Source organism: Plenodomus lingam (assembly GCF_022343315.1).
Source record: "Plenodomus lingam strain CAN1 chromosome Unknown contig_1, whole genome shotgun sequence".
NCBI lineage: Eukaryota > Fungi > Ascomycota > Dothideomycetes > Pleosporales > Leptosphaeriaceae > Plenodomus > Plenodomus lingam.
Window position 1 is genome coordinate 479,057 of NW_027093927.1, and position 27,492 is coordinate 506,548.

A 27,492-nucleotide genomic window follows, 5' to 3' on the forward strand; every position below is an offset into this window, starting at 1 on the left:
CAAGCAATGTACTACATACCTACCATTACACTTGTACATGAAGCGTGTACTAGGTATCCAGTCTACTGTCTACTGCCAAGTATGTGAATGCCTACTACTCTATGCTACTCTGTTACCCTGTACTTTGTACCATTGATGCATGCCATTCTGTCAGCCCTGCGTCCCAGCAAGCGTGCGGCGGCTGGGACCCTGACTCGTGACCCATGCGCCCTCCGCTCCCCTCCAGCCCGTAAGGTCTCGTTACAAGGTCTCGTACTCTCTATAGAAGAGCAAGTATCTGCCTACGTCCAGAAGAAAAAGCATGTACCCAAGGTACCTAAGGTAGCTCTCAAAGCCTTTGGCATTCATTTTTGATCTGCCTAACGCCACAGGCCAGGCCACTCTACGCTACCGGTACCCTATAGTAGGTAAGTACATAGAGTAGGTACAGACAGCTTCTAAGTGGCAAGTGCGGGGCAGCAGCAGCCCGCAGGCCCAGCCCGCCCCCCAGCAAAGTTACCGCTGACGTCTTTTCACTTTTTGGTTGTGCCCAGACTGTGTTTGTGCTGTGTGTGTGTCTGTCTTGTCTGCGTGTACGTGTATGCATTCAGGTGCGCATGTGCATATCATAATGTGCATACCTACACATGTGCTAGAATAAACCATAGGCAATAGGTACTGTGTCCACCCACCCACCCACACACACACACACACACACCCTAACACCCACCGGTACCGGTACCTAGACTACATATGGCTTCGTAAGTTGACATGCACCCACCCAACCACCCACTCCCAATGCAACAACATAGACGACATCACCGCTCACCATGGGCAGCAACATCCTCTTCCTTCCCTTCCGGAAGTCGCACTCTGTGAACCTCACGCAAGCCATCAAGCAGTACATCTCTTCCAAATATGACCAGCATCCAGACATGTTCTCCAAGGACCTCGAGACGATTGAAACGCTGCGCTCCGTCGCCGTCCACGCCCAAGAGTCCCATCAGAATAATATCCCAAAGCTGCAGCAATACGCAGCCCAGCTGATCTGGATGAGCGGCAAGTTCCCCATCGACATTGGCGTAGAATTCCCCTGGTATCCCGCCCTGGGCTACAACACGGGCCGGCCGACGTCGCGCAACAACCTTCGCTACGAGCTCGCCAACATCCTCTCCAACCTCGCCGCCATGTACTCGCAGCTCGCCATGTCGTCGAACCGAAGCTCCCCAGAGGGTCTGAAAGCGGCCGCGAACAACTTCTGCCTAGCTGCAGGCGTCCTATCCCATCTGCGGAACAGCATACTCCCCGACCTGCGAACCGAGCCGCCAGAAGACATGGACATGATGACGCTGGAATGTTTGGAGAAGCTGATGCTCGCTCAAGGCCAGGAATGCTTCTGGCAAAAGGCTGTCAAGGACGGATTGAAGGATGCCACCATCGCCAGACTGGCTGCTCGCGTTTCCGACTTGTACAACGAAGCGCGCGAAGCAGGAATCACATCCGACGCCATAAGCAGCGAGTGGATACACCACATGACGGCAAAACATCATCACTTTGCTGCTGCCGCCCAGTACCGGGCCGCCTGCGACTGCCTCGAAAAGCGCGAGTACGGAGAAGAGGTGGCACGTCTGCGCGACAGTCTCACGTGCGTCAAGGAAGCCCTCAAAGAGCAGCGATACGTCAATAAGGTGGTGCTCGCTGACTTGAACGGCCTGAAGAACCGGATAACAGAGGACCTGAAGCGTGCAGAAAAGGACAACGACATGATCTATCTCCTGCCCGTCACCCCGAAAGCCGAGCTCAAGATAATAGACCGGGCGAACATGGTGGTGGCCAGGGTGCCCAAGGAGATAGCCGAATCAAACTCGATGCTTGGAGACCACGGTGAACTTGGCCCGGCCTTGTTCTCCAAGCTGGTACCATACTCTGTTCACTTGGCTGCCAGTATCTACGTGGATCGCCGTGACAGGCTTGTCAACAATACCATCATCGAACAACTCGAGACCCTTACAGCGAGGATACACGAAACTCTTCGTAGTCTGAACCTGCCCGGATCACTCCAAGCGCTTGAGAAACCTCTGGGTTTGCCGCCAGGCTTGGTCGGCCACGCCGATGAGATCCGGCAGCAGGACGGTATCAACCGGCTTTTGCGGTCCATGGAAGACACCAAGAAACTAATGTACACTGATCAGGCCATCTATCAGGAAGGTGTCGATATTCTCAAGTCAGAAGTCGCCGAGGACGAAGGTGCGCGCCGGAGGTATGGCACTGAGCGCTGGACCCGGCCATCACCTGAACAAGCTGCGCCCAAGCTGTTTGCCCAGATCAATGAGATTGATGGCTACTTCAAGGCAGCCACCAATAGTGACAACATTGTAAAGACGAAGCTGAAAGAAAACGAGTATTTCATTCAACTGCTGAGTGGTCCAGATCACGATCTTGAGAATTATGTGCCAAGTGGTCGAAGACCAGCCATCACAGGAGATGTCGAGCGAGAAGCTGGCAAGTTGCGAGGCTCCTTCAACGAGGTGAGCCGACTGGAGAGTCGCAGACGACGGAGGATTGAGGCTCTGAGGACAAAGGCAAAGCAAGATGACATCAGTAAGTCCAGCGTTGCTAACAATAGCCATGACTGACCATCGTCGGCCAGACCCAGAATTATTACGCGAAGCCGCTCGCTTGGAGCGGGAGTATCCCATGCAGTCGATTGAGGCTGTGCAGTTTGAAGGCTTGTTTGATAGGCGACTACAGATGTACGATGTCGATCAGGACATGGTACAGGAAGAAGAGAAGGATCAAGCGGATGCCATTAAGCGATTACAAGATGCCAATGCTGCGTTCCTGATTGCCCGTCGAGGGGACCAATCCACCAAGAAGCGTGAACAGGCACTGCAGAATCTGGAGAATGCCTATTTCAAGTACAAGGAGATTATCTCGAATCTCGACGTTGGGCGAAAGTTCTACAATGACCTGGCCAAGATTGTAAACCGATTCCGAGACGATGCGCGAAGTTTTGCGTATCAACGCAAGTCAGAGGCCTCACATCTTGAGAAGTAGGCTCCCGTCTCCGCGTCCCTAGTGCTGCCCGTACTGATGTACTTACCTACTTGTAGTGACCTGGCCACTCGAATGAATTCACTTGGTCTCCAACAGGCGACGTCCACATCGCTACAACAACAAAAACAGGCAGATGCACAAGATCCACAGTATGGTGCGAATGCGCATGCCGAGGAGCCCTTGACAGCGCCGACTCCTACCCGAGCCTCCATTCCACCACAAGCGGGTATGTGGACGCCTGAAGTGGGCATCAGGTTTGGAGGAGTACCTACGACGTCTGGCAATTCTCGACCATCAAATGGTCCTCCACAAGACGGCCGGTGGGACCCTGTCCAGGGCCTGAAGTTTGGTTGATGAGTTGTGTGGAACGAGTGTTCTTTGGATTCGGCGCAGTGTTCCTTGTACCCTAGAGACATACGGGATCTATCTATATGCCTCGAGCTAGTCGATAATTGAAGATGGTACGAATAGGGATCATGGTCGTGTGGCTGTTGCTGTTGACTGCTGGTCTGTTTGGCCAAGCTGAAAGCGGGAATAAGGATGGGGTGGGCATGGTGTGAGGTGCAAAGTCTGCCTCACAGAGAAAGCCTTGAGACGCAAGGTGGCTGTGCAAAGCGATCTTATCTGGGGTGGATTTGTTATCACACCGCCCTAGTGGGCTTGCAAAGTGGGCACTGACCCACGCAAGCACATGTCTACCAGAGTAGCTGGTCGATGGAGTTGTTTGACACAGTATGTGAATAAGGTATGCAATTGGCTGATGGCGACGTGTGTAGGAGGACAGTACAGGAGGGGTAGGGTAGAGAGCGGAGCGGTCACTACACTCGTACCGTGGCCTAGAGTAGTAGTCTTCTCCCCAGAGTACTGTATGTACCTACAAGTAAGGCTCTAGTACCGTAGATTACTTGCTACTCAGGCTGAACCGCCATTGTCACCAAGAAAAGTCTTTTTCGCAAATCGCCGACCGTGTGAGTAGGTTGGCTAGCTAAAGAGACACACCTACTGTACATTACCGTATCCTGTCGTAGAGCACTGGTGCTCGCGCTTACCACACTGACACTGACACTGACACTGACACTGTCGTCGTCTGTCCGTCGTCAACTGGGCACCTACTTACCTCCTTACTTTACCTACTGGGCCTCGGAGTCCTCTTACGTTCTTCTCGCTCTCTCGCTCTCACTCACGCTCTCACTGACCCACTCACTCACTCAATCAATCGCTCAATCACTTACCTTCATTCCTTCTCTTTGTTTCTATCAGGGCCTCCACGCGTCCTCTACCCAACACGTACGACGCCAACGCATCCTGCACTGTGTGTGGTGCTGTATTCTGCAGCCATCGCCCGTCCCTTGTCCCGGTCCTAGGATTAGGAGTTCTGTTCCACCATAGCCGTACTCGCTGGGCATCTGGAACCAAGAGCGCAGAGCAAGCCTGGCACGCACGCACTCGCGATACAGTGTACCTACCTACTTACCTACTTACCTTCCTACCTACACGGTAGAGTCATTCATCCACAGTCGCCGATCGCGCCCCAAGAGCGCGCAGGGCAGTTATTTTGGGGTGAGGTGCTAGCCGCTTGCAGGGAGAGAGCTGGAGAGTCCTGGCACAGCCCACGCTCGCCCACGACGGGAAAGCACGACGAGCAACGACCAACACAGCCTCCTTTTCTCTCACCAGCCTCAGGCCGTCCCAGCAACGAGGCCAACAAGGGACAAAACTCTTACGAGCCATCCGCGTCACTCTTGCCGGCCGACCACTCAGCGGAAGCGCAGCTCTCTGTGCTTGACGTTGCCGGCCCCCGCCCGCCCGCCAGCCAGCAACCCAGCCCTTGACAAGGCGATCGGTCCCAGCATTGGCGCTTGGGCTGCTCTCCGCAATCCAAACTTAGGAACCACGCGCAACCACCCAGCGTACATCATGGACATCCAACAGCGCGGGCGCTCTCCCTCGGCGGGGCAGCGCATAAAGTCTTCGCCGTCCCCGAGTCCCCATCCCCCGTTTCAGCAGCACAGCAGCAGTCCCAACCCCTTCGGCCTCGACTCCCCGCTGACTGCCAGCGGCACAAACCCCCCCACCACCACCAGCATCAGCAGCAGCAGCACCACCACCACCACCCCCTTCGCCGCCACCAGTGCGGACTTCGACAACACACACTTCCTCACCACGACCACCGCCGCCGCCGCCGCCGCCGCCGCGCAGCCCCAGCAGTACTCCCCGCAGGCTGCCCTCCTCGACCAGAGCTTCCTGCAGGCTGCGCAGCACCTGTCGCAACAGAACACTCCGCTTTTTGGCCCCCAAGGCAGCAATCCCAACAATAGCAACAACCACCTCCCACCCGACCCCCTCGACATCACCCACCACCACAATAACCCCGACTTTAACAGCTTCTTCCAGGGCACCGATCTCGCCCACGGCCAGGCGAATCAGTCCTACCTCGGCCAGACATTGGACCCTCATCTGCTCGACACGCAGCCGCAACAGAGCCACTCGGTCTCGGTCAACCCCTGTGAGCTCATGAATCAGATGGCCGCCGCCCCGCAACACAACGCCCCGACACCACCACATCTCCTTCCCACCATGAACAATCACCAGACGCCGAGCCCACATGCTTCACCCAACATGAACCAAGGCGCATTTGCGTCGCGAGCCCATTCACGACACGCATCGCTCGATCCCAGTGCGGCCTATGGACAGGGTGCAGAGTGGGGGAACATGGCCAACTTTGGCGCACATAGGAGGGTCCCCAGTGAGACCGCATACTCGGATGTGTCTTCGGCGCATGCATCGCCTTATCTCGCCCAGCACGACAGCTTTGAGCACGACCAGCCTTCGCCCTTGATGCACGCAGAGAATGATCCCCAATTGTTCCACGATCCCGTCTCACGGTTCGGCCAATTCTCCCTGAACGACAGCAATGCCCACATCAGTCCTGGTCACAGTCCACACATCTCGCCCCGCTTGATTCCCCAACAGCAGCAATCGCTTCCCATGTTTCAGCCTAGTTCGTTTGGTTTGGATCAGAGTATGAACGACCATTTTGGACAGCAGGGTATAAATGCATACCAAAACCAAGGTGTCGAGGCCTTTCCTTCGATCAATCAGCCTGGAGTGGAGTTTGGCCAGGCCGATGCCATGTCGCCGCCGGAAATCAACATTGACTTCGCACCGCCATCCAGGCAAGCCAGCTTTGAGCCTCCGAAGCCTGAGCATCAAGCAGACGCCTTGAGTCCCCCGGACCGATGTAAGTAGCTCAAACATGAAACCAGTCGTTCTAGCTAACAGGAATCAGCGCGGAGTCGAAATAGGATACGTGCCAAATCGGATCCCTATACCAGTGCGAGCTCGCGCGCGTCTACGCCTGGTTCGGAAGTGCATCGATCATTGTCTCCTAGTGCAGCAAAGTCTCGATCTCCTTCACCCGCCAATAAATCATCGCGCCGATCGTCGACTTCGAGTGTGCCCAATCGTGATTATATACTCGATCTTGCAGATCCTTCTAGGCCTGCTCCTGTCGATGGCTCCAACCCGAAGCGTACGCAGAAACATCCTGCAACGTTTCAATGCACCTTGTGCCCAAAGCGCTTCACACGTGCATACAACCTACGATCGCATTTGCGCACGCATACAGACGAGCGTCCATTTGTGTGTAGTGTTTGTGGCAAGGCTTTCGCCCGTCAGCACGATCGGAAGCGTCACGAGGGGCTGCATTCTGGAGAGAAGAAGTTTGTCTGCCGGGGCAATCTCAAAGACGGTAACAACTGGGGCTGTGGAAGGCGATTCGCCCGCGCAGATGCCCTTGGTCGCCACTTCAGGTCCGAAGCTGGCCGCATATGCATCCGTCCGCTTCTCGAGGAAGAGGCACAGGAGAAGGGCGGCTGGGACGGTCAGGGTCAGTCCATGAGTAATGGCAATGGCATGTTCAATCAGATGCCTGCCCAGAACTTTGGGTTGATGCCGTCGCAGCCAGGCTATGAACCGTTTTCGCAAGGCATGACCGCAGCGCCATTTTTGCCTGCTGCTTTGCTGGCGCAGTATCCTGCTCTTGCGGGTCTGCAGTGGGATCAACTCCCTGCAGGCAATCCAGAGGAAGTCGAGGGCGACATTAGTGGCCGTAGCTCCTTTGACGCCTCGAGTGGGGGCGAATACTTTGACGAGGAGAGTGATTATCCTGCTCAGCAGCCCCTCTATGCAGGTAACAATGGTGGATGGGTGAGCGATTCGTATGATGGTCGTTGACCTCACGGTTGGTATTTGCTGTTCTTGCGTCTCACTACGCGTTTACGACTCTACATTTCAGGACGACGATGCGACATATTACTCGTATCGCCTTGATTTTCTTTCTTTCTTGGATACCACAATTTCACCGCTTTTGGACGCAAATGCGCGCAGGGTCGATATACCCCGGGATTGGAGACTTTGAAGGGGAGTTTTGGGCGATTGTTCAAAAGTCTGCGGCGTGCAGTCTTTGCGTTGAAGATAGATAGGCAATGTATCATTGTTGCATGAAATCATAACGAGGCTAGTTGTCCCTGCTCCCAGTGAACATGGTTGGTTCTGAAAGTGATTGCATGACAATCATGGGCTGCGAGGTTACAGAAACATGAAGTCTAGAGATTTCTAAGACAAGAACTTTGGGTTACAAATTATTGTGTGAATCTTGATGGGTTATGCAATACCTAGGTGAATAAATGCCTTGTATCGCAAATAAAGCAGCAACAGAAGTTGCAAAAGGCACAAACTATGGCGACCTAGGCTTTGGCTACATCATGTGTCTTTGTTACCAAGTGCTCTATTTACTTAGCGTGGCTGGCCAAAACGTTGATCAAAGAGTATAATGACAGCCTCAAGAAAAAAAATTGCCAAAAAATGAGCAAAAGAACAAGGGCCTGACCGGGACTCGAACCCGGGACCTGTCACATAGAAGACTCTATAGAATCCAGGACGTGGAAATCCCCTGGTAGGAGTTGTTAGGACGAGGTGCGTTTTGATAGGGTAGAAAGGGGAACTTACGAAGCGACAATCATACCACTAGACCATCAGGCCAAAATTACTTGGTTGTAATTGAGATGTCAGATGACAAAATTGGCGGTACGACTCTTTATAAAGCAGTTGTCAAAACAGTCGCTGAGTTAGGAGCCCGTCAGGGGCGAGGTCGGAGTGCGAGAACGGTGGTTCGATCGGTTGATGTGACGGATACCGTAGTGGGGCCAGCAACACTAACACAACATATTACTTATACCTACCGGTACCTTTTTATATTGCAAATATAGCCGATACTCGTTTGAGCAGACCTTGCGAGCGATCATCTCGCGTATCTTGGTATCTAACAAAATTTGTGGATGTTGCCCAAAGGCCATGCTGTGTCCACAATTGTTGAGCCCCTTGACAGGTATCCATCACGGTGTGTTTGCTCTTGTCACGCAACCAACGTCATGACTAGAGATGATCATGCTGTTTTCAGGAGACTTTGTGATTGAGACAAGGAACTCGCCGTCGATGCTGCAAGTGACACTTCATTGGACGCCCTTCCTGTCCGTCTCACTACACCCACAAGGGACACGGAAGCTTTATGCAGTGGGCGGCGGAGAGCCGATCTTACAGACACAAAAGTCGCACGGTACTCTAGTCGGCACACGCGTTCAGGATAATAGGTACTGTACCTACTGGAGCCGACATCGCAGCAACTCGGCTAAACCTGATCGACCCAACATCCCCAGTACAGTCACAGCGTCTGGTGTGGATTGCCTAGGCCACACACCGACATTCTTGCGCAAAACACCAAAGACACTGGCAGCGTGAGGCGTACAAAAAAGGCCCCTTTGCGAGACAGCCTTGTGGGTGCGATGAGTGTCGCACCGTCATGGCCGTTTACTGGCGCATATGCAGTCAGATAGCGCATCGCCTTCATCTCTCATCTGCCTGACAAGAGATGGCATGACTTTCCCAAGCTTTGCTCTACGACGATTTAGAGATGCGGGGGGGGCACATCAAAGTGGACCCTTTCCATTGGCTCGGGCTCCTGGCTGTACCGCAACCAGCCTAGTGGCTGCATCCAAGCTCCTTACAACTTGAGGCCTGGGAGCGTTGAGTCTCGCGGACCTGATTGCTGCATCCCCCGAGGATCCAATAATCCAGCCTGTTTGGTGAGCGGAGTAGTGCAGCAGTCGGATTCCCGTGGCTAAGGCGCAACTATGGATTGTTGACCGCCCATTATCAGGGCTTCTACAACGAGGCCGAGCGCCCCGGAACGCCCTGTTATCTTGTGCGTCCCGTATGTCGTACCTACGCACTCTCTCTTACTCAAAAGCAGAGAGGTTCCCCTCACGTAGCGGTCTCATCCATTCCTCACACAACCACCAGCCCTCCGGTTATTCTGATAGCACAGTACCACGCAGTTCTACCGGGACCAATAAACGCTCCTGCTTCAGCCGTTCCTACCCTGTAATCTTTGGCTGCCCATCATACTAATCGCTCTACTCTCACCTCTTCTCCGCCCATCTCCCAACACAGTTCAATCCATCACCATGTCCGTTTCACGCATTTCAGCCCGCGCCTTCAAGGCCATCACTACACGGCAAACCCGCAACATGCATCAGTCTGGCCCAACAAGCTTTTCATCACTTCTCACATCCGACAAACCCCTCGACCGCCAATCCTATGCGCCCCGCTTGCCTGCCTCTGCAAACATACCCGTGCCCGAGGCTAGCGAGACGGGTGCCAAAGTCCGTCACTTCAACACAAGCCGGACCCTCAAGGCTGTTCACGACACTTCTACAATCGATTTTGCGTATATCCCCGAGTTCAATGGTGAATTGCAGGTCGAATCCGAGAAGTTGCGCGTCCCGATTTTGCCCTGGAAGGAGCCTTCCGCAGCGGTGAAGCAAGAGTTTACAGAGAAGGAGGAATCTGTAGGTCAACCATGCCCTGCAGCATGGTTCAGGATGCTGACGGTCAATGCAACAGGTCATGATGCCACAAATCCATACCATCGCCGCAGACGGTACACACATCCACGCGCCATCGGCCATGTCCGACATGACTGATAGCAATCAAATCGATTACAAGGGCATGGTCGAACAAGCTGCGAGCAAAATCTCAGAACCCCTTGAGAAGGGCTCGGGTATGGTTAGACAGATCTTGACTGGTCTTGTCGATGACATCTTGGGTCCCAAGGGCAACACATCCGCCAAGGCATAAGCACAGTCTCCATCCAGGCGGTGATGCGGAGGACATGAAGCGATTGATGGCTATCGGGCCTACCAATGGTTTGTTGTTCGGCACGTTCTTTTCGCAATAGTGATTCGGTTTGGTCTAGCTTGAAGTGCTCGGGCTTATGAGATCATGAAATATATTTAATTCCTCCTTGTATTGTAAATTGATGCATTCTTTGCGTGAGAATTGCATGGCTGTCATATCCTCTCGCAAGTCTACGTCATTTCGACTCTCGGCATGTCTATCAGACGGATAATGTCATACTAGCAGCAGCATTGGTCGTTGTGCGTTTGGTATGCCATGTGTGTCCCGTTGCAAATTCCCTGTTGCTCTATCGAAATCTCCGCAGAGAGCCGCTCTTTTCATCTCAAGTCCTCCCATGTTTAATGCACATAGTTTTTTGTGTGGAGGTATTGTTTGTGCTCAGGCCATTTCCTACGACTCAAGGTTGCAAAGGCGCTCCTAGGGCGAAAGGCTCAAGTTTGACATTCATACCTACCGACTGGGATCTGGATTTAGGGTCAAGCTCCTAGTTCTGCGTCCTAATCACCAGAGTTGTGGCGTATACCGGTAACGGTTGCATTTCGCAATGCATGCTCATACGGCGTAACATCAAAAAGGCCCCAAAGCTGGAAAACCAGGTGCACTGGACGATGACAGGACTTGGAGCCCGACATATCATCCTACTCAACTTGAAACAACATAGGCGATGATATTGACACGTGTTGATGCGATACTACTCTACACACGTTTCGACTTTGGTGTGGACGCTGCAAAGCCATTCCCAACAGCCTTCATTGGCGTGGAGCTGCTCGAAGGGGCGCTACGGAATATCGTTGGTCCGGGCCCGGCATAAGCTTCGCCCTTCCTTTGAATTTTCTTTTCGTAATCCACATCCCCATCAACAACCACGTACAGGTCGCATGCAGTACGCAGTGTAGTGCACATCCTGAGCAGCTTAATGGCAGCTGTTCTCAGACTGATGCACTGCGTACAACAGGACATAGTAGCGCGGTTAGAAGAATTTTGCTTGCGATGGAATGGCACTTTCGAAGACTCGGCGACACGTTACTCTCCACGGTCACGAGTTCAAATTTGTAGCCTAGAAAAAGCCCTACGACCTGCCAAGGTCATCCCACTCGTGTTGCAGTGTCTGAGCGAAAGCCACGACGACTTTGCGTCTAATTGTTGGGAGACAAAGTTTTTGTATTCAGCCACGCCTTTAATTGAACAAGGCGTGGTCCTGTCGAGGACAAACTGGACTCGTCCTCTATCCTTTATGCGCAAGGCAATCTAGAGTTCCTTCTTCTCAGCCGGCCTCTGGTCTGCCTCGAATGCCATAGCCTCCTGCTTTCCTCGCTGCTTCTCCGCTGCCAACGGAGTCGGCCTATGCATGACCAGTACCCATGTCGCGGTCAAAGCGTCAGCCATCAGCTTTATCATGCTTGCGCATGCAATACCCCAGATGTTTATGCTCACGCTTCCCAAAGGCGCGCGTGGAAAGCTTAATATCCACTCAGCATAGTATGGTACCCAGCCCGTGGGTATCCAAAACATGGGCGACTTGGCGAACCAGAATTGTAGGGCGAAGCGGAGCCCCTGTGTGCCAATCCATCGTAAGGTCGAGACCGCAGAGGTGAAAGTTGTCTGGTGTGTGCGAAGGGAGGCGTCTAAAGGCAGCATGTTAGCCTCTGTGGATGTACAGAGGAGTCCAAGGACCCCATCAGGAGTCGCAATATGACATGCCTAGCTTCTGATATTCGGCTACCGCCTTGTTGTGTTGGCGGTCAAGCTTGGCCCATTTGGAGAAGTTGTCTTGTGGCGATGTATTTCCCAGCTCGCGCTTCAACTGTACAATCTCCCTCTTGAGTTTCTGTACCTTCTGTGCTGAGCCAGAAGTAGGCGTTGGAAGCTTATTGTAGAGTATCCATAGCTGTGAAATGATCAGTACGTGGTGCTTGCGTGTCAAAGTGTCGTGGGAGCGGGGCGTACCAGATCATTGACTGTGCTGGCGCCGACCGTGTTGATGATGTAAAGCACAAGCTGCAAGATGAATACAACGAGAAGAAGAGAAGGCATGACTGCGCAAAGGTGAGGAGTATCGTTGCTCTGATTATCTTTTCCGCATTATGGTGGTTTTGAAGAGGGGACGACAACGCGATGTCATGGAACCGCGCGTAGAATGCTAGCCAATGAGGCCCAAGCGCCATATGCCATCACCCACTGTCTCCTGTGGCTCACTCTTGGTACTGACTTCTCCACCAAGTTATACATAAAAAATAACATTGATACAGATGACTAAGGTGGATAACGAAAAGCCATCGAGAGAAACACTGCAAGTCCTAGCTTACGAAAGAATATCGGACTTCTTCCAAAAGCACGCAGATGATGTATGCGAAGTTGAAATCCTGCCTCCTGCCATCCAGCCTCGAGATGGAGTTTCGTTACAGGATGGCTTGAACTTGGGTATTCCAAAGAAAGCCTTAGCATTGGCTTACCTAGAAGCTAGACGACGCTTCTTCGACAGCAAGGGTTACAATGACTACACTTCGATGGCGTTGCAGGCAACCAAGATCATGCTCCTCTTTGACCCAGAGCACCTTACAGCCGCGAATTACCGTAAGCACTGGCTGAACAGGCTGAAAGCTGAGACTGGCTCCCAGTTTGGATCGGCCTTTCACACGGCCCTACGTCAAGAACAGAAGTTTTTAAACACCATCCTCACATCGCCCCTACACCGACAGACCAAATCACCGACCCTATGGTACCACCGACTATGGGTTATGAATCCGCTTTCTACAATTGAGCTGGGAAATGCGGACGACAGTCAGTGTGTCGATTTTTGGCGTGCCGAGCTGGCTACTGTTTGCAAATCGGGAGAGCGCCATCCCAAGAACTATTATGCTTGGCAGTATGCCCGGAGACTCAAGCCAAGGATGGTGTCCGCAAGGGAAGAGGACTTTATTGATGTCTTGAAAGAGTGGTGCTGCAGAAATCCAAGCGATATCTCTGGGTGGACGTTTCTCCTCGTCCTTCTCTCCGGGTCAGAGAATGCCAAGAAAGTCTACGACACGTTGAGAGATGTCATGATATACACAATCAAACTTCAAGCAGAGCAAGAGTCGCTTTGGTTCTTCATTCGAACGGTGGCAGTGCAATATATTACTCAGGAAGAGTATATGGAGCTGTGTGTATTGATACAAGGGCAAGGCACCGGAGCGGGTTCCAATGAGGCCGCTTTCATGGCGCCAGATCAGAACTTTGGCATATCACGGTGGTCAAGACTGATGACTCAATTTTTGCATCTGAGGGGCGATTTAGTATATCCCTCATGACTATAGGCACCACCTCAATTTTCAACATTGCCCTGGAATCTTGAGTGATTATCTATCTTTACATACATGGTAAGGTAGGTAGGAATGAGATGTGCTGCAAGAGTGACGTCAGGGAAACATGATCAAGACTTCAAAGGATACCTAAGATGGAGAGAGAAGACATGATCTTTTGGGAGGCTTCAAAGATGCAGGAAGAGGTTATCATCAAGGATGGCCCTGATTAGTATAGTATGTACTGTGCATATACACGTTAGACGCATGAGCACCGCAGAATCCAGAGTGCCAGTGCGCAGAAGACAGGGCACGAGCTCGGAAGAGCAGTGGGAGTCATGTCGGCAGTTTTGGGAGTCAGCCAAGCTTTGGCATGGGTGACTGGAGACCTCCAGGGCTCGATTGGTTCGACTTCGCTTTGTTTGGGGCCGAGATTTTCACAGTGATCACAGATCTGAGCTTGCCATTAGCTACGGGTACGAGTCCCTCAGCCGCACCCCTCGTAGCTCTCACTCTCTCTCTCTTTCTCTTTCTCTCTTTCTGTCTCTCCAGCGGGATCCGCCATGGACATGACCAAAGAGAAACGGTGTGGGGTTATTGGTAATCTCCAAGGTTCGGGTCTTGCGCGGCAAATAGTCGAGGGTCAAAGCCTTCGTTATTGACGACCGAAAGATGGGGAAACGACTGGGGTTCAGCCATGGGAAACCCCGCCCGCTACCTAGTAGTACACAAGTACATGGTAGGAGTACACACGACTAGAGTAGGTGCTACATAACACAGCGTGCCTGCAAGTACTGTGCGCGTCATCCATGCTGGATTGGCAATGCGCAGGGAGAGGGAAGAGGGGGTCGCATTCGAGCTGTCGTCTTGTTCGCGATGAGCGGGTCCCAAGAGGAAACGCGTACAGGTGGCGTAGTGGTGGGGTGGAGGAAGTGGGTGCAAACGTCAAGGATACGAGGGCGGTGAAGAGGCTGCGGGCAATCCAGTCGAGCCGAAGTCGAGACGGCGGCGCTTTTCTGCCAGAGACCCAACACTGCGTTTTCCCCCATGTTCTCCCTACTACTTACTAGAGTACTACTCTTAGTTCGCCATACCGGTACCGGGACTACTTACTCGTTGCCTACTACTGTTGCAATCCTGTACATACTTTGGTTCCCCCCCCCTAGCCTCCCATACCGGCAGTCTCCCATTACTCTACCCAGTACATGGACTACTACTATACTACTCTTACTCTACCGGTACCCACCAGTCTTCCATAACCAGCCCAAGTCTCCGCGGGTCTCATGTCGGTAGTCTGCCGATAGGTACCGGTAGTCCCCCACATCGACTTTTTACTACAGCGCCGCCCCGGCTATGCGAACTCAACTTCCTCCAGTGCCGCATCTGCTCTGTACGCCCTTTCCCACCGCACTCTCACATCATCGCGCATCGTCACTCGCCCTGGGTTGGCTCTGGCTCCGCCTGAGGAACAACACCGTTTACATCGCGCGCGCTGCTAGCCTTCCGCATCACTAGGTACCACACATACTGTACATTACAGGCTTGTGCCACATGACGTCCTTGCCTCGACATCGCATCTCGAGACGACGACGACGACGACGACGACGACCGCGATAGCAGAAGCCTGGCTCGGTCTCACGGCAGCCCACAGCACGTCACACGCAGCAGTTCACAGCAGTCCGCACCCCAGTCAACTTTTTTTTTAATTTATTTTTTTTGCGCGCTCGTTGCATGGACCATGGTCATCGGTAATCAAGACTTCACGCGACGCAAGAGATGGCGACATCTAGCCCCGATGGCCACTTCCCCACACGAGCACCTGTAGTCTTGGGCGTCACAGCCGCCACTCTGGCCCTGTGCTCGCTTTTCGTCGCCTTTCGTCTGACCTCGCGATTTGCCATTGTTCGGAAGCCAGGATGGGACGACTACACCATGATAGTCGCATGGGTACTTGCATTGGGCGCATCCCTGTCTATTTGCTATGGCACCACCAAGGGCCTGGGTAGACGAGAGGAGAACATACCCTCGGAATGGCTTACTCCCATGAAGCAGTCGTCCTACGCCTTCTCCGTCCTCTATGTAAGTCCAGTAGTACTCTCATGGCCACCTACTGCCTAGGAAAATGCCCGCACAGATGGCTAATGTCTTTTGGCTCTAGAATCCAGCCCTCATGGCCACCAAGACATCCATCCTCCTCTTCTACCTGACCTTGTCAAAGACACACAAAGTATTTCGATGGGCCAACATCTCGACCCTTGTCCTGGTCAACGTCGGCGGCCTGGCACTGACCATCCTCAACCTCCTCCAATGCAGGCCCATCGCTGCGGCCTGGGCCTCGCCAGTACCAGACTCGGCACATTGCACCAACATTGTGACCGTATATCTTTCCTCCGCGCCTCTAAACATCATCACCGACTTGGCCATTCTATTCTTGCCCATGCCCATACTCACCAGCATGCGATTGCCGAAAAAGCAGAAAATCATTCTGGTCATCACGTTCGGCTTTGGTATCTTTGTCGCCGTGGTCGATGTGGTTCGCATTGCCTACCTTCAGGATGCCCAACGGGATACTCTCGAAGCGGCTAAGACGCAACGATCGGGCACTGGCAACGAGCAAAGGAATACGGGCAATCTTGCCTGGTTTGCATCCTTGTCATTCATGTGGAGCGCCGTCGAAATCAATCTGGGTATCATGTGCGCCTGCGTGCCAGCACTGAAGCCGTTGGTGAGAAGGTTCCTCCCAGGTTGGGTGCTCGACCCTACTATGCGCGACGTCACAGCCACATGGACAAGTGAGGAGCCGGTCCTACACCCCGACATTCTCGATTCGCGGCGGCGCTCTGACCCTCTAACACCCCCTGCATCTCCCCGTAGCAAACCTCTTCGTGGAAGTGTTGGTGACGACCAAGTGGGCATCGTCGATTTCCTCACTACACCTGACATGAACGGATTGTCCCAGTTGAGGCCCTCGCCTACGGCTGTAACGTACGCAACAACGACCCCTACTTGTCCTCACCCTATGACCTTCTTCGACTTTGTGGATACCGGCCGACGGAAGAATATGACGCTTCAGACCAATCGCGAAGCTCTCTATCCAGTACTCATGGTCACCATACTCTTCTTCGTATGGGGGTTCGCATATGGATTTCTAGACGTTCTCAATTCACGCTTCCAAGAAGTGGCTAAGATGAGCGATTGGGAAACTGTGGGCCAGCACAGTGCGTATTACCTTGGGTACATTGTCGGACCGTTGACATTCGGACACCTTGTGTTCAAGACTTGGGGCTTCAAAGCTTGTTACATGGTTGGCCTTTCCGTCTATGCGTGCGGCGCCTTGATCTTCTGGCCATCGGCCGTTCTCAACTCTTTTCCAGCATTCCTCATCTCCAACTTCATCACAGGCGCCGGACTCTCGATTCTCGAGCTTGGCGCCAACCCGTTCATTGCTCTTTGTGGACCTCCCGAGTACGCAGAAGTACGCCTAAACCTTTCCCAAGGTGTACAGGCTATCGGCACCATCATCTCTCCCCTCCTAGCAAAGAAGGTCTTGTTCCCAGCCAATGCGGAAAGTCTCATCGATGTCCAATGGACCTACTTGGGCATTTCTTTCTTCAACATCTGCCTCGCCATCATCTACTTTTTTGTGCCGTTACCCGAAGCCACCGAGCAAGAACTCGAAGAAGCCAGCCAGCGTACTGTGCCTGTTGCTCGTGAGGCTACGGTGAGATTTGGCTCCAGATCTGCCAAAGTGATGTGGATAAGCCTCGCAATGGCAGTCTTCGCACAGTTCTGCTATGTTGGTGGTCAGGAAGCTACGTCAACTTCCTTTTCTGAATACAACGCACGGGTTGCACCACACATCGATCTCGTCGCTCATCAGGCGTACGGTCATACAGCCTTTGCCGCCTCCCGCTTCATGGCTGCCGCCATGGATATCTGGATCAAGCCTCGGCATACTCTTTTGTTCTTCTTCGTTGGAGCGATTGCTTTCTCGGTGGCAGCAATGCATGCTACCGGTGCTCCTGCTGCAGCCATGATTGTCATGGCCATGTTCTTCGAGGGACCGCTCTTTCCGCTGATTTTTGCCCAAGGTATTCGTGGCATGGGCAAGCACACCAAGTATGCTTCGGTTCTGCTCACCTCTGCCATTGGTGGAGGAGCCGTCTTTCCACCCATCATGGTTGCTGCACTCAAGATTCACAATGCACAATACGCCTTCGTTGTTATCACAGCAGCCTACGCTGCTGGTGCACTGTATCCCCTATGGCTCAACCTTGTGCCAGCAGCACAAGCACTCTCAGACCCTGTGCGCGACGAATACGCAAGACGAGAATCGAAGGCGGAAGAGAAGAGAAGAGAAAATACCATTTCCCGGAAATCAAAAAGAGGGGCTAAAGGCAGGAACCGGCCGAATTCGCCCAAGGAAAATGGCCAGCTTCCCTATGTAGAGCATAGGGAGCGAGTCAGTTGGCCTGGCGGTCTTGTACCAAGGCCAGATAGTTTGGCGATTGAACGAGTGCATACACGTACACCAAGCTAAGTCAGTAGAACGACTTTTGAAATGTTGGATGATGAAAGTGTAAATGTAATCGAGGTAATGTCTATTAGCGAGCTCCATACTAGGGTACACTGGCACGACAGCACGGGTAGGATTGCATTGTGTCACGGCGTTTCGGGAGATACCACGGGCCTGATTTTTGTGAGATAACATGAGTTTGGGAATAAAGGCCCGACCTGGTGGGAGGTGGTGCGGGTTCACCCGTTAACCCCCAGCTTTCCACACTGTGGGGTATTCATATCATTTCCGACTTTGGTCGGTTCAAAGTACTGAGTTTCTTTTTGGTGGAAATCTATGATTGTTCTTTTTTTAATACAACTAGTCATTCTGCCAGGCAGATACGCGTGTGTGTTTGTGTGTGCATGTGTTGACGGTGCAGACAGATATGATCGTGGTGCCGTGCTCCCCCAGTGGCAATCTCCTCCTGCACGGGAAGGCTCATCGTGGACCCCCATATCTACCGGTATGTACTCTGCCTCAACCAACGCCAAGCACTGCCCTGTTCTTCCAGAATCTCCTCTTATACCTACATACTTCGTCAAGAGCAACACCTCGTAGACAATTCTCGCTACTCTACATCTATAGCAAGAGCAGTAAAGGCACACCTCCCTTTTTTGCCCTTTCCACAACACCAGACTCTTAACTGCACTGCGCTGCCTTGGCCATCCGCACACACACACCCGTCAGAATAGAGCAATTCGGCCAACATCTAACCCACGGCACGAGACCACCCGACCGATGCAATGCCCTACATGGTACCATCCTACTTGAGCCTGTCCACCGGGCCTGGGGTTCGGATTAAAAAGCCGCCATCACTGCGGCGTTTTCAGTCATCAAGTAGAGGCACATGCGCATGCAGAGGGATATGCAACGGCGCATGCAGCGGCACATGCACATCACAGATCGCACATCGGACGTCAAATCCAAGACTGCTTGTTCGTCATGTCATCTTGGGGTCTGGGGCGTGTGGCTGCCAGTAGTAGCGCACGAGCGGTGAGCAGACTAGAGAGATTCTGCGTACTACGTACGGTACGGTATGGATTGAGGAGAAGTGGCGTGGGGGAGAGGACTAGGACGCCCCTCGCTCAGCATCCCGCTCTCCCGTGTGACATGGGGTTTAGTTATAGTATTAGCCAGTGCCAGTGTTGTTGATGGCAGGGCAGGACCATGGTCTGAAGGGGTGTGGGTTTGTTGTTGGTTTAGGGGGTTTTTCTTCTTTTGCAATGTAGGTGCGTCTGTCTGTGCATGGAGTCTTGGAGTGTTACACCGGGAGGGGTGTTGGTGTTGGTACTGGGGAAAAGAAGGGGGCTGGGGGCGCAGGTCTTGTCACGTATATGGGGGAAGCAGTGGCGCTTAACGTATGATCTATATGATCTATCCGTATCTAAAGGACGCCGGTTGGCGGGGGCATATGTGGAACTAGCCGGCTGCGTGGAAAGGAGAGGAGAGTCTGGTGCTCCTGCCTCGGAGAAGTGTTCTGAGATACGGCGTTTTGTGTTTGCGTGTGCCTCATGACCACTCCAACTAGCTATAATCCCCCCACACAAACGTCATGTCATGCAAGTCGTTTCCAAAAAGCATAGCCATGTAAAACGCTCACGTTAGACCCGTCGACAGGGGGGCTTCCAGCGCACAGCACCGAACTGGGCTGTGGCGAGATGCTGTGACCATCGACAGCTGGTTCAGATGCATGGTACCAGCCAACCAATCTATGCCCCATGCAATCAATGTGGTGTCGTACAGCTGTTTGAGGAACAGCCAGTTGGCGCACGCCCTTGGTGAGAATAGGGAGGGGGAGCGCCTTTTTTTCGAGTCACCGGCCCGCCACGTTGTCTTGTGCGCTGTGGAGTTTGGTACGATGTTAAGGGAGATATCTTCTGGAAATATGAAGATTGTGTGGGTATTAGGTGTGTGTGTGTGTGTGTGTGTGTGTGTGTGTGTAAATGTGTAACATTGCCCATTAGTAACGAGAGTCCTAATATTCCTCCAAGGTACTAGTATATACAGCCTATTCAATCTGGGGTGACATATGTACAATAAGTGTCGTGAAAAAGAAATTCTCCAGTATGGAGAGTTTGTCCGCCTTAAATACCCCAGTTCAAGTTGAGATTCAGATATTTGGACTAGGCACTGAGTAGCGTAGACCCTAAACCTTTTGACCCCCCTCGTGGTCATGTCTCAATGATCAGAAGACAGCCATTGCCAGCTCATTCAAGTGTTGATGTCCGCGCTGTAGCTTGTGACAGAGAACTTTGCGGGTCCGCCGGTGAAAGCCTCGGTGCCTTGCTGGAAGACTATTCGCACCATCAGCTTCCTTTTGCCCCTTTGATCATAGTATGCCAATTCAATGGCGGCTCTGAAGAAGAAGGGCAAAACTCACCAATCAGGTTTTGGGTGCTAGCCGGGAACCCCTGGTTGCTGCTCAAGTAGTTGTAAAACGCCTTGACATCGGCATTGAAGCTACTATACCACGCCCCATTGGCGGGAAGAAAACTGTAGACCTTCATGGAACCATTGAGACCGTAGTAAAGATCCCAGCCGTAGCCCGCGACGTTGACAGAAGCTATCTTGCTGCCAATGGGGTAGACGCCTCCAATGCGCGCAAGCCTGTTGCCAAGTCAGCGTCAAATCGTTCTTGTGGATAGGAGAATGTAGAGGATAGGATCACGGGGATTCTCTTACCAGACCATGAGTTCGTAGTCTCCACTACTCTTGTCATGGTTTGGGTCCTGGGCGGTAAACACATCGTAAGCAACATTGGCGCGGACGTTGGTGGTTTGATCGTAGTTCCACTGGATCGCCGTGGGCATACTCTTGATGTTGCTAATCTTGAGGCCTGTGGCAAATTGCTTGCCGGCATTGACGTAGCTTTTGACGTCGTCTGGACTTCCAGCCCAGGTCCAGGTACTATACCATGCAACGCCGGAAGGGGAGGTGCTTTGCACGTAGGTGCACTGCGTACCGGAGGTGGCAACGCTCTTGCCCCAGAGATTGTTGTTGAATTCATAACCATTGGCAGCGAAATAAGCGTATTGAGCGCAAAGCGATGCAACTTCACGCCGTACGGGTGTTACTGCCTTCTCGAGCGGCAGTGAAATGGGGTTGGCGGAAGTGAGGGCCACAAGACCGACAAAGAAGCTAGATTTGGCCAACATGATGAAGACTAGATGCAACTGAAATATTGCTGTAGATGTTGAAGAGGATATATGTGAATGTCTGCTAATGAGAGTCAGATAGAAAGCTTCCATGTCGCGGTCTTTATGCTCTTCTATTTGATCATGGTCATGCCCTTCCCCTGTCACCGTTATTAGCTTGTGCCGCGCCGAACAGTCAGAGAAGTGCTTCATCACCATCGAGGTCAAAGCTCCCTTCATTTTTCTCTCGGATCAGAACTCAACACTTCCGACAGGAGCCCTGTCAATACCCGCTCAGTGATGTTGGCCGTTGTTCCGTGGAAACAACAGTGAGGCTGATTGGCTCAATGGTTATTGATCGCCTTGCACGAACCCCAGGTTTCAGCGATCTTCTCAATTACATTCAAATGGAGAAGGTCTAGAAAGCATGTGGATGGGATTTGCAAGACTTCGTGACGAAGGCCGGGATCACAATTGCGGGTGGTAACTAGCGATACCTGATTCTGAGCGTAGAAGCATAGGTCTGCCGAGTCAATCCTGGCTGTATGGTTTACGATACTCTATTCTCTCTGATTTACTAGACTCTGGCGCTGAGACCACGCAGAATTGGGCTGTTTGGTGTTTTTTTGCAGTGCTTTGCCCTAATGTCATCAGTCGGCTGAGCGTTGCTTGATTAGCGGCCTGGCTATGGCGGAAGCTTGGGTTTCAGCAACATGATCAATTTCAAGTGAATTGAGTGGGTAGAGTGTAATACTCTTGATGCAGAAAAATTAAAGATTGCATAGTCTACCCCATGAAGGCAATGACCCGTTTTGCGAGACGCCTTGTGTAACTGACCTCGTTACTGGCTTATTTTGGGTCCACGTCGTAAACGTCGGTAAGTGCTAGCCTAAGGACAATCGGTATCAATGTGAAATCTAGTGTACAGTAGGCGTGTCATGTACTGCGAATGGATCTGTATGCAGAACATAGAGGGCCTCGTGCCGCATTTTCAGAGAAATGACCTGATGGGGAGAATTGCGCCTGAACGGAGCATTCCAATGGGCGACGGAAATATGATGGCGAAGTCGTCGTAGCGGTGCGCATCTTTTCAACACGAGTTCTCAGATCGTGCCCTCACTCCAGTGCCGTTGTGTTGCAATAGAGCCGCCTGGAGAGTCATATCAGTACACGCAGGGCAGATTGATGCACTCTTAGAGTTACTCTACAACAGCCCAGAAATTGCGTAGGACTTCTACATGAGCCCGAGGTTGCAGAAGTTCCGTGTCGACTATCCACACTTCCAAGCAAGCGTCAATTGTGTGCTATGTTTCATCTTGCTTCGATATTTCATAGCACCGTCATTCAGGAGTCATAGGCCGCTTGGAGAGGTCATGCTCCCAGACAACAAGCATACTAAAGCTGAACCGGCCCGTACCACCCGAAATGCCTCGTTGGCCAACTCGGTCAGTGCAGTGCTGACATTAAATCGAGTGAGTTTTAATCATGTGCTTCGATTGAACTTGGGTGGCTAGAACAACATCTTGATCCACAAGCAAGGGCGACTCGTTAGACATCATGTCCTAGCCACATCGTTGCCTTCTTGCACATAGTGGGAATGGAGTCTTTGCATACCATTCGCTACCGTTGATCCGATTGATGTGCTGTAAGATGAAGCCTAGTGACTAAGATTCATATTTTGCTAGCCATAATGCCACTGAACCATAAAGCTGACACATCCGAGTACGCAAAAGCTGCTCGGTAGAGCATCCGATTCGAAGAGGAGTGGGACACCATCCGACTTGACCGCCTGTAGTCAGTCACCGGAGGTGGCAGGAAGGAAAAACCTGGGAGCCATCAGCCTTATGATCATGTAGTGAAACAATGCACTGCATACACACCGCATTCACTATCCGACGAGGCGCCAGTTTTTTTAGCATAGCTGGTATGACGGAATGCGGGGGCGGCTTTCTTGAGGAAGTGCTGGTTTATTGCATTGCCGGTGCTGATCGGTCCGTCTACGCCGCGGTTCTAGGGGATTGCCCTTTGTAGGTCACATGGCGTTAGGTATTAGGAATGGTGTGGAAGTTGCAACACTGCGCCTATGGCGCCTAGTCGCAGCTCACCACTCGACTTTGAAACGGAAATCTGCGAGGTGTGTGATGCCTTCGTCCTTTGATTAAAGCTGCGTCCTTTGATTTTTGTATCACGTAGTGGTGCAACAAGTGGTATTGGAATAGCTGATAGAAGAGTCCATTGGAAACATGTGATAATAGCGATATGAACACAAGCCTGATGCGGCTACGTTATTGACTCCAACTCCCCCAAGTTTTTGTATTCTGATCCGTTTTGCTATGTGCATTTGTGGACCACATGTCCACCGTCCGTGTCCCTTGTATTGGTGGTCCATTTATCTTATTTCTTCTCGCTTCCGACCGTCAACCTCAGCACAAAGTTGATTACAACGGCGCAGAAGAGGGCAATCGTCAAGATGGTCGGGCCGAGCCTGTCGTCGAAGCCACCCTGACCACGCATCCTTATACTCCTCGCGCGCCAGTGGAAAGTGAAGAGCGCATAGAGCATAGCCATCATGGCAACGAGGGTGAAGAGGCCAGCGGAGATCTTGCCAATGCCGTCGCCGAAGTTGAGAAGGCCGATGGCTAGGCCGCCGAGGATGACAGTGAAATTGAGCCATGAGAGGAAGGTCCGCTCGTTGGCGAAGAAGACCTTGGGCTCGACGCGCGTGGGCAAGGCGATGCGCTTGCCTATGGTGATGATGTTAGCTAATGGGACGCGTGTGGATTGGGAAATACAGGCGCGTTCTTGCGGGTGAAGGTGGGGAGCTTCAACATACCTGGGGCAGTCTGGAGGAGAGGCTGGCTGGACATGGTGATGATGATGGTGTCGGTATTCCACCCCAACTGGCGTGTGTACAAGAAGCGCCTGCTGGTGTTGCGATTCCTTGGTGCCTTGGTATGGCTCCAGACAGAAGATCTGCACAGGTAGTCTTGGAGAGATTTTGTTGACGAAGATACACAAAAACTCAAATCCTCTGTTTGTAGAGACGAAGCTCTCTCACAGCGCGCAAAGAAGCGTTGACGCAGCGCGGCCAATCAGGGCACCCACGTGATGCGGATGTCACGCCGTTTAGCACAACGGGAGTGTCTTGGCCGATGTGTGGTCTTGTGTGAGTGTGTGGCTGGAATGTGGCTCGTGGATGTGTTTGCATGGCTGACATGTGGCTGATGTCTAACTGATGTCTGACTGGCTGGCTCACTCCCCGTCTTCCCCCCCCCCCCGTCTCTTTGAAGTTTAAGTCGTCCACGCACCGACGGGCGCTTGGGCCCTGGCAAACATACAGCGTAAACACCAACAGACATTTGTCCAAAGCCTCACCCGATTCTCCCCACGACACCACGTAGCGTGATATAATCCAGCCCTCACCCCCAACACCTTGACTCCATCCCTATCGCTACATTACAATGGCTGCCGTCAGTACTTGCCATATACCCGTTGTCACAGTCAGCGTTTACTCACCATGTGCAGACCGCGTCACCGCTCCCAACATCTGAGCTCGAGCAAATCGCTAGCAGCGTATGCATTCCCCGAATTGGAACTACAGGAATGTATATTAACAAACCTGTTACAGGCCTGCGAGCAAGCCATCGGCGCAGCTGAAGCATACGACCACTCCAAAGTCGCAGAATGGAACACCACTATCATCGTAAGCCCACACATCATCTTCTCCTGGCTCGCATTCCCACATGCGGCGCACGCGACCAGAAACACTGGTTTTTTTTTCGCTCTTATGATTAATAATGTCGGACGCAGCAAACGATGCTTCAATCCCTGATCAGCAAAACCTCGCCCCCCGCCGACTCCAACACCCCCTCTGAACCCGCCCAACCTGCCTATAAATACATTGCCAACAGCACCATCATCCAGCATATTGGCTCGCCCTCAGAACCCGAGAAGCACGGCCGTCGCGGCATGCACAGCGCCGTGGGTGCCTTTTGGAATAACGAAAAGGACGGCACATACAGCTACAAGTGGGAGGCAGCAGAGAAGAAGGGCATGGATATTGTGATTACCATTACCTGGATTGCCCTATAAATATGAGAAGAGCAATCGTGTACAAGGGAGGCGGGGAGAGGGTGAGAGAGGGAGTGTGTCTGTCTGTCTGTCTGTGCGAAGCAGCGGTGATGCAAGTGATAATAGTAGTGTCGGCGTGAGATCCGATATATGTGCATAAGTCTAGCATGGAGTCCTTGTCGGTGAAGCCGAAAATGCGATACCTAGTTTTTCTTCTTCATTTGTGCACTACTAAAACATGTGAATACATTGCCAGCTTCTATGATAAGTGGGTAGAGAAAATCGTGTCCTTTCTATGACCATTATAACTACTACAAATGAAAACAGCAACCCACCCCCCAAAACCCCTGCTACCCCTTCATCCTTCATCATCTAAACCTATCTCTCCCCCGCCTCCCCCATTTCTCGCCATGATTCTCCCCGGGTTATCATTCACCTGACTGGCACCACAGTGCCATGGACCACATGACCCGACAAACATACAAAGACTAAAAACCTTGTAGGGAATGAGATGAACACAAGAAAGAAAGACTAGGTGAATCTTGTTTGTCCTAGGGCCTGGGCTAGGTAGTAACGTCTCGACTTTCTCATCTTTCTGCTTGTAGCACTGCCTCAACTTGGATCATGACAAAAGGGGACAACACAATAGCAGAAGGGAGGAAGAACTAGGATTTCATGTTCTAGTCGCGATTGAAAGTTTGGTATCTACACAAAGTCCACAACTGCGCCGTCCAAAGTCCCGTCACCCATACATTAGACACTGCCGTCATCTACAATGCAGACATGGAAACAACAAGACTTGTTAGATTAGATCAGACAAGGACACTGTATTTGAAATAAAAATTTGAAAACTCTTCTTTTAGGCGGCCACCTTTGAGCACTCAGCCCTGGTGCCAACACCGTCCGTGTGCGTGCTGCTACTCCGTCCACTGGCATGCTCCTCGTGCTTACTTAGACGAGCGATGAGCTCAGATGAGCTCTTACCACTGTTCTTCTCTGTGATTAGGCCCTTGAGCCATGCATTTTCTGTCTCGAGCTGCTGGATCCTCGTCTCGAGAATGTTGACCTTGTCGGACATGTCCTTGGCAGTCTTCTCGAGTGCTTGCTCGCGCTGCTTCTTCTTCACACGGAAACGGGCACTGGCGGCGGTGTTACGGCGTCGCTTGTCTTCTTCGGCGGCGAGGCGGGCATTCGCATCCAAGTGCTCCGGGATATCGTCATCCAGCCTGCGCTTCTTCAGACTCGAGTCGAAATCGTGACCGAGTGCAGGGATTGACGAAGTCGATGAATCATATGTAGGTGGCAGAGAGTAGTCTGCTGGCTGTGGTTGAGGCAAGCCAGGTAGGGATGGGTCAAGCAATGTGCTTGCGCCGAAGCTGTTGAAGTCGGTGAAGGAGAAGTCGCCTGAAAAGAGGTCAAAGTCAGACATGGCTACAGTATGAGGGTAGCGGCAACGGCCAAATGATGAAGAGCTCTGGATACAGTATGCGCCGGTATAGGGCAATACACGGGCTGGACTATTGCGTGCTGGACGAGGATGGTGATGCTCATCGACAGGCTGCAGTGGCATCCCGCATCACAAGTGGCCAAAAGCTCAAGTGTGGGGGTTGCACTGTACAAGGCGGGGTTTTCATGCGCCATGCAAGCCGCCCATTGGACGAGCGGTTTGCAAGCATTTGTACGACCGTTGACGATGAACCAGGATACGGAAAGACCCAGGAAAAGAACAGACATCAAAAGGGCATTCCTTACGGAGAATTACTCACCTTGCAAGCTGAAGTCCATGACAGGCTCGACGCCAGTGCTTTCCGATGGTCGCGTAGGAGACACGCCGGTTTTCGGCGGTTGGGCCGGTGCAGAGTCGACGTCGACGTTGAAATCGACTGGAGATGTGAAATCGATACTGGGATTCAGAGGGCCGTTGACGTCGTAAAAGTCTGCGTTGAGAAAGACGGAAAACTCGTCTTCGATAGGGACTGGATCAGCGAGCAGATCTTGCGTAGGCGACAGCATATTCAGGTCTGCAATGTACTGGGACACGTTGGGTCCGCGATGTCCCTTGTAGGCCGACATTCGCAACGACGACGACGACGACGACGGAAGCCTCGAAGTGCCAGGAAAAAGGTGCGCCTTGAGATGGAAGTCGGCGTTGTGG

The 27,492-nt window shown here is 52.4% G+C and overlaps 11 protein-coding genes across 11 annotated transcripts; 6 read left to right on the forward strand and 5 right to left on the reverse strand.

The window, feature by feature from the left end:
* Positions 1 to 198: 198 nt before the first annotated feature.
* On the forward strand, positions 199 to 3,390 carry IAQ61_000133 (uncharacterized protein; the record flags this gene model as incomplete). The annotated part of the gene is made up of 3 exons (XM_066094545.1): positions 199 to 2,580; positions 2,630 to 3,032; positions 3,093 to 3,390. The coding sequence occupies exons 1-3, from the start codon at positions 810 to 812 to the stop codon at positions 3,388 to 3,390; spliced, it is 2,472 nt and encodes an 823-aa protein (XP_065955398.1). The 5' UTR covers positions 199 to 809.
* Positions 3,391 to 3,783: 393 nt separating this feature from the next.
* Positions 3,784 to 7,272, forward strand: IAQ61_000134 (uncharacterized protein; the record flags this gene model as incomplete). Its single annotated transcript, XM_066094546.1, has 3 exons — positions 3,784 to 3,808; positions 4,850 to 6,281; positions 6,342 to 7,272. The coding sequence occupies 3 exons, from the start codon at positions 3,784 to 3,786 to the stop codon at positions 7,270 to 7,272; spliced, it is 2,388 nt and encodes a 795-aa protein (XP_065955399.1).
* Positions 7,273 to 9,560: 2,288 nt separating this feature from the next.
* On the forward strand, positions 9,561 to 10,233 carry IAQ61_000136 (uncharacterized protein; the record flags this gene model as incomplete). Its single annotated transcript, XM_003835247.1, has 2 exons — positions 9,561 to 9,944; positions 10,000 to 10,233. 2 exons carry the CDS (start codon positions 9,561 to 9,563, stop codon positions 10,231 to 10,233), a joined length of 618 nt encoding a protein of 205 aa, XP_003835295.1.
* A 756-nt stretch (positions 10,234 to 10,989) lies between these two features.
* On the reverse strand, positions 10,990 to 11,253 carry IAQ61_000137 (uncharacterized protein; the record flags this gene model as incomplete). The annotated part of the gene is made up of 1 exon (XM_066094547.1): positions 10,990 to 11,253. One exon carries the CDS (start codon positions 11,251 to 11,253, stop codon positions 10,990 to 10,992), a length of 264 nt encoding a protein of 87 aa, XP_065955400.1.
* Positions 11,254 to 11,541: 288 nt separating this feature from the next.
* GET1 (GET complex subunit get1) lies at positions 11,542 to 12,327 on the reverse strand (the record flags this gene model as incomplete). Its single annotated transcript, XM_066094548.1, has 3 exons — positions 11,542 to 11,918; positions 11,995 to 12,181; positions 12,241 to 12,327. 3 exons carry the CDS (start codon positions 12,325 to 12,327, stop codon positions 11,542 to 11,544), a joined length of 651 nt encoding a protein of 216 aa, XP_065955401.1.
* Positions 12,328 to 12,542: 215 nt separating this feature from the next.
* Positions 12,543 to 13,583, forward strand: IAQ61_000139 (uncharacterized protein; the record flags this gene model as incomplete). The annotated part of the gene is made up of 1 exon (XM_003835249.1): positions 12,543 to 13,583. The coding sequence occupies one exon, from the start codon at positions 12,543 to 12,545 to the stop codon at positions 13,581 to 13,583; it is 1,041 nt and encodes a 346-aa protein (XP_003835297.1).
* Positions 13,584 to 14,060: 477 nt separating this feature from the next.
* On the forward strand, positions 14,061 to 19,075 carry IAQ61_000140 (uncharacterized protein). The gene is made up of 2 exons (XM_003835250.2): positions 14,061 to 15,653; positions 15,733 to 19,075. The coding sequence occupies exons 1-2, from the start codon at positions 15,351 to 15,353 to the stop codon at positions 18,112 to 18,114; spliced, it is 2,685 nt and encodes an 894-aa protein (XP_003835298.1). The 5' UTR covers positions 14,061 to 15,350; the 3' UTR covers positions 18,115 to 19,075.
* A 272-nt stretch (positions 19,076 to 19,347) lies between these two features.
* On the reverse strand, positions 19,348 to 22,113 carry IAQ61_000141 (uncharacterized protein). Its single transcript, XM_003835251.2, has 3 exons — positions 20,815 to 22,113; positions 20,513 to 20,739; positions 19,348 to 20,426 (listed from the first exon to the last, which is right to left on the reverse strand). The coding sequence occupies exons 1-3, from the start codon at positions 21,504 to 21,506 to the stop codon at positions 20,344 to 20,346; spliced, it is 1,002 nt and encodes a 333-aa protein (XP_003835299.2). The 5' UTR covers positions 21,507 to 22,113; the 3' UTR covers positions 19,348 to 20,343.
* Positions 22,114 to 23,399: 1,286 nt separating this feature from the next.
* VTC1 (vacuolar transporter chaperone) lies at positions 23,400 to 24,420 on the reverse strand. Its single transcript, XM_003835252.2, has 2 exons — positions 24,100 to 24,420; positions 23,400 to 24,010 (listed from the first exon to the last, which is right to left on the reverse strand). The coding sequence occupies exons 1-2, from the start codon at positions 24,131 to 24,133 to the stop codon at positions 23,661 to 23,663; spliced, it is 384 nt and encodes a 127-aa protein (XP_003835300.1). The 5' UTR covers positions 24,134 to 24,420; the 3' UTR covers positions 23,400 to 23,660.
* A 363-nt stretch (positions 24,421 to 24,783) lies between these two features.
* Positions 24,784 to 25,358, forward strand: IAQ61_000143 (uncharacterized protein; the record flags this gene model as incomplete). Its single annotated transcript, XM_066094549.1, has 2 exons — positions 24,784 to 24,969; positions 25,077 to 25,358. The coding sequence occupies 2 exons, from the start codon at positions 24,784 to 24,786 to the stop codon at positions 25,356 to 25,358; spliced, it is 468 nt and encodes a 155-aa protein (XP_065955402.1).
* Positions 25,359 to 25,983: 625 nt separating this feature from the next.
* On the reverse strand, positions 25,984 to 27,410 carry IAQ61_000144 (uncharacterized protein; the record flags this gene model as incomplete). The annotated part of the gene is made up of 2 exons (XM_003835254.2): positions 25,984 to 26,741; positions 27,104 to 27,410. 2 exons carry the CDS (start codon positions 27,408 to 27,410, stop codon positions 26,197 to 26,199), a joined length of 852 nt encoding a protein of 283 aa, XP_003835302.1. The 3' UTR covers positions 25,984 to 26,196.
* Between the last annotated feature and the right edge of the window lie 82 nt (positions 27,411 to 27,492).

Coding starts and splice junctions, on each gene's coding strand:
- IAQ61_000140 (XM_003835250.2), top strand. CDS start 15,351: ATGGCGACATCTAGCCCCGATGGCCACTTCCCCACACGAGCACCTGTA. Junction 15,654..15,732: donor ACGCCTTCTCCGTCCTCTAT/GTAAGTCCAGTA, acceptor TTTTGGCTCTAG/AATCCAGCCCTCATGGCCAC.
- IAQ61_000141 (XM_003835251.2), bottom strand. CDS start 21,506: ATGAAGGGAGCTTTGACCTCGATGGTGATGAAGCACTTCTCTGACTGT. Junction 20,740..20,814: donor GACTACGAACTCATGGTCTG/GTAAGAGAATCC, acceptor ACTTGGCAACAG/GCTTGCGCGCATTGGAGGCG. Junction 20,427..20,512: donor TAGCACCCAAAACCTGATTG/GTGAGTTTTGCC, acceptor TGGTGCGAATAG/TCTTCCAGCAAGGCACCGAG.
- VTC1 (XM_003835252.2), bottom strand. CDS start 24,133: ATGTCCAGCCAGCCTCTCCTCCAGACTGCCCCAG. Junction 24,011..24,099: donor TCTCCTCCAGACTGCCCCAG/GTATGTTGAAGC, acceptor TCATCACCATAG/GCAAGCGCATCGCCTTGCCC.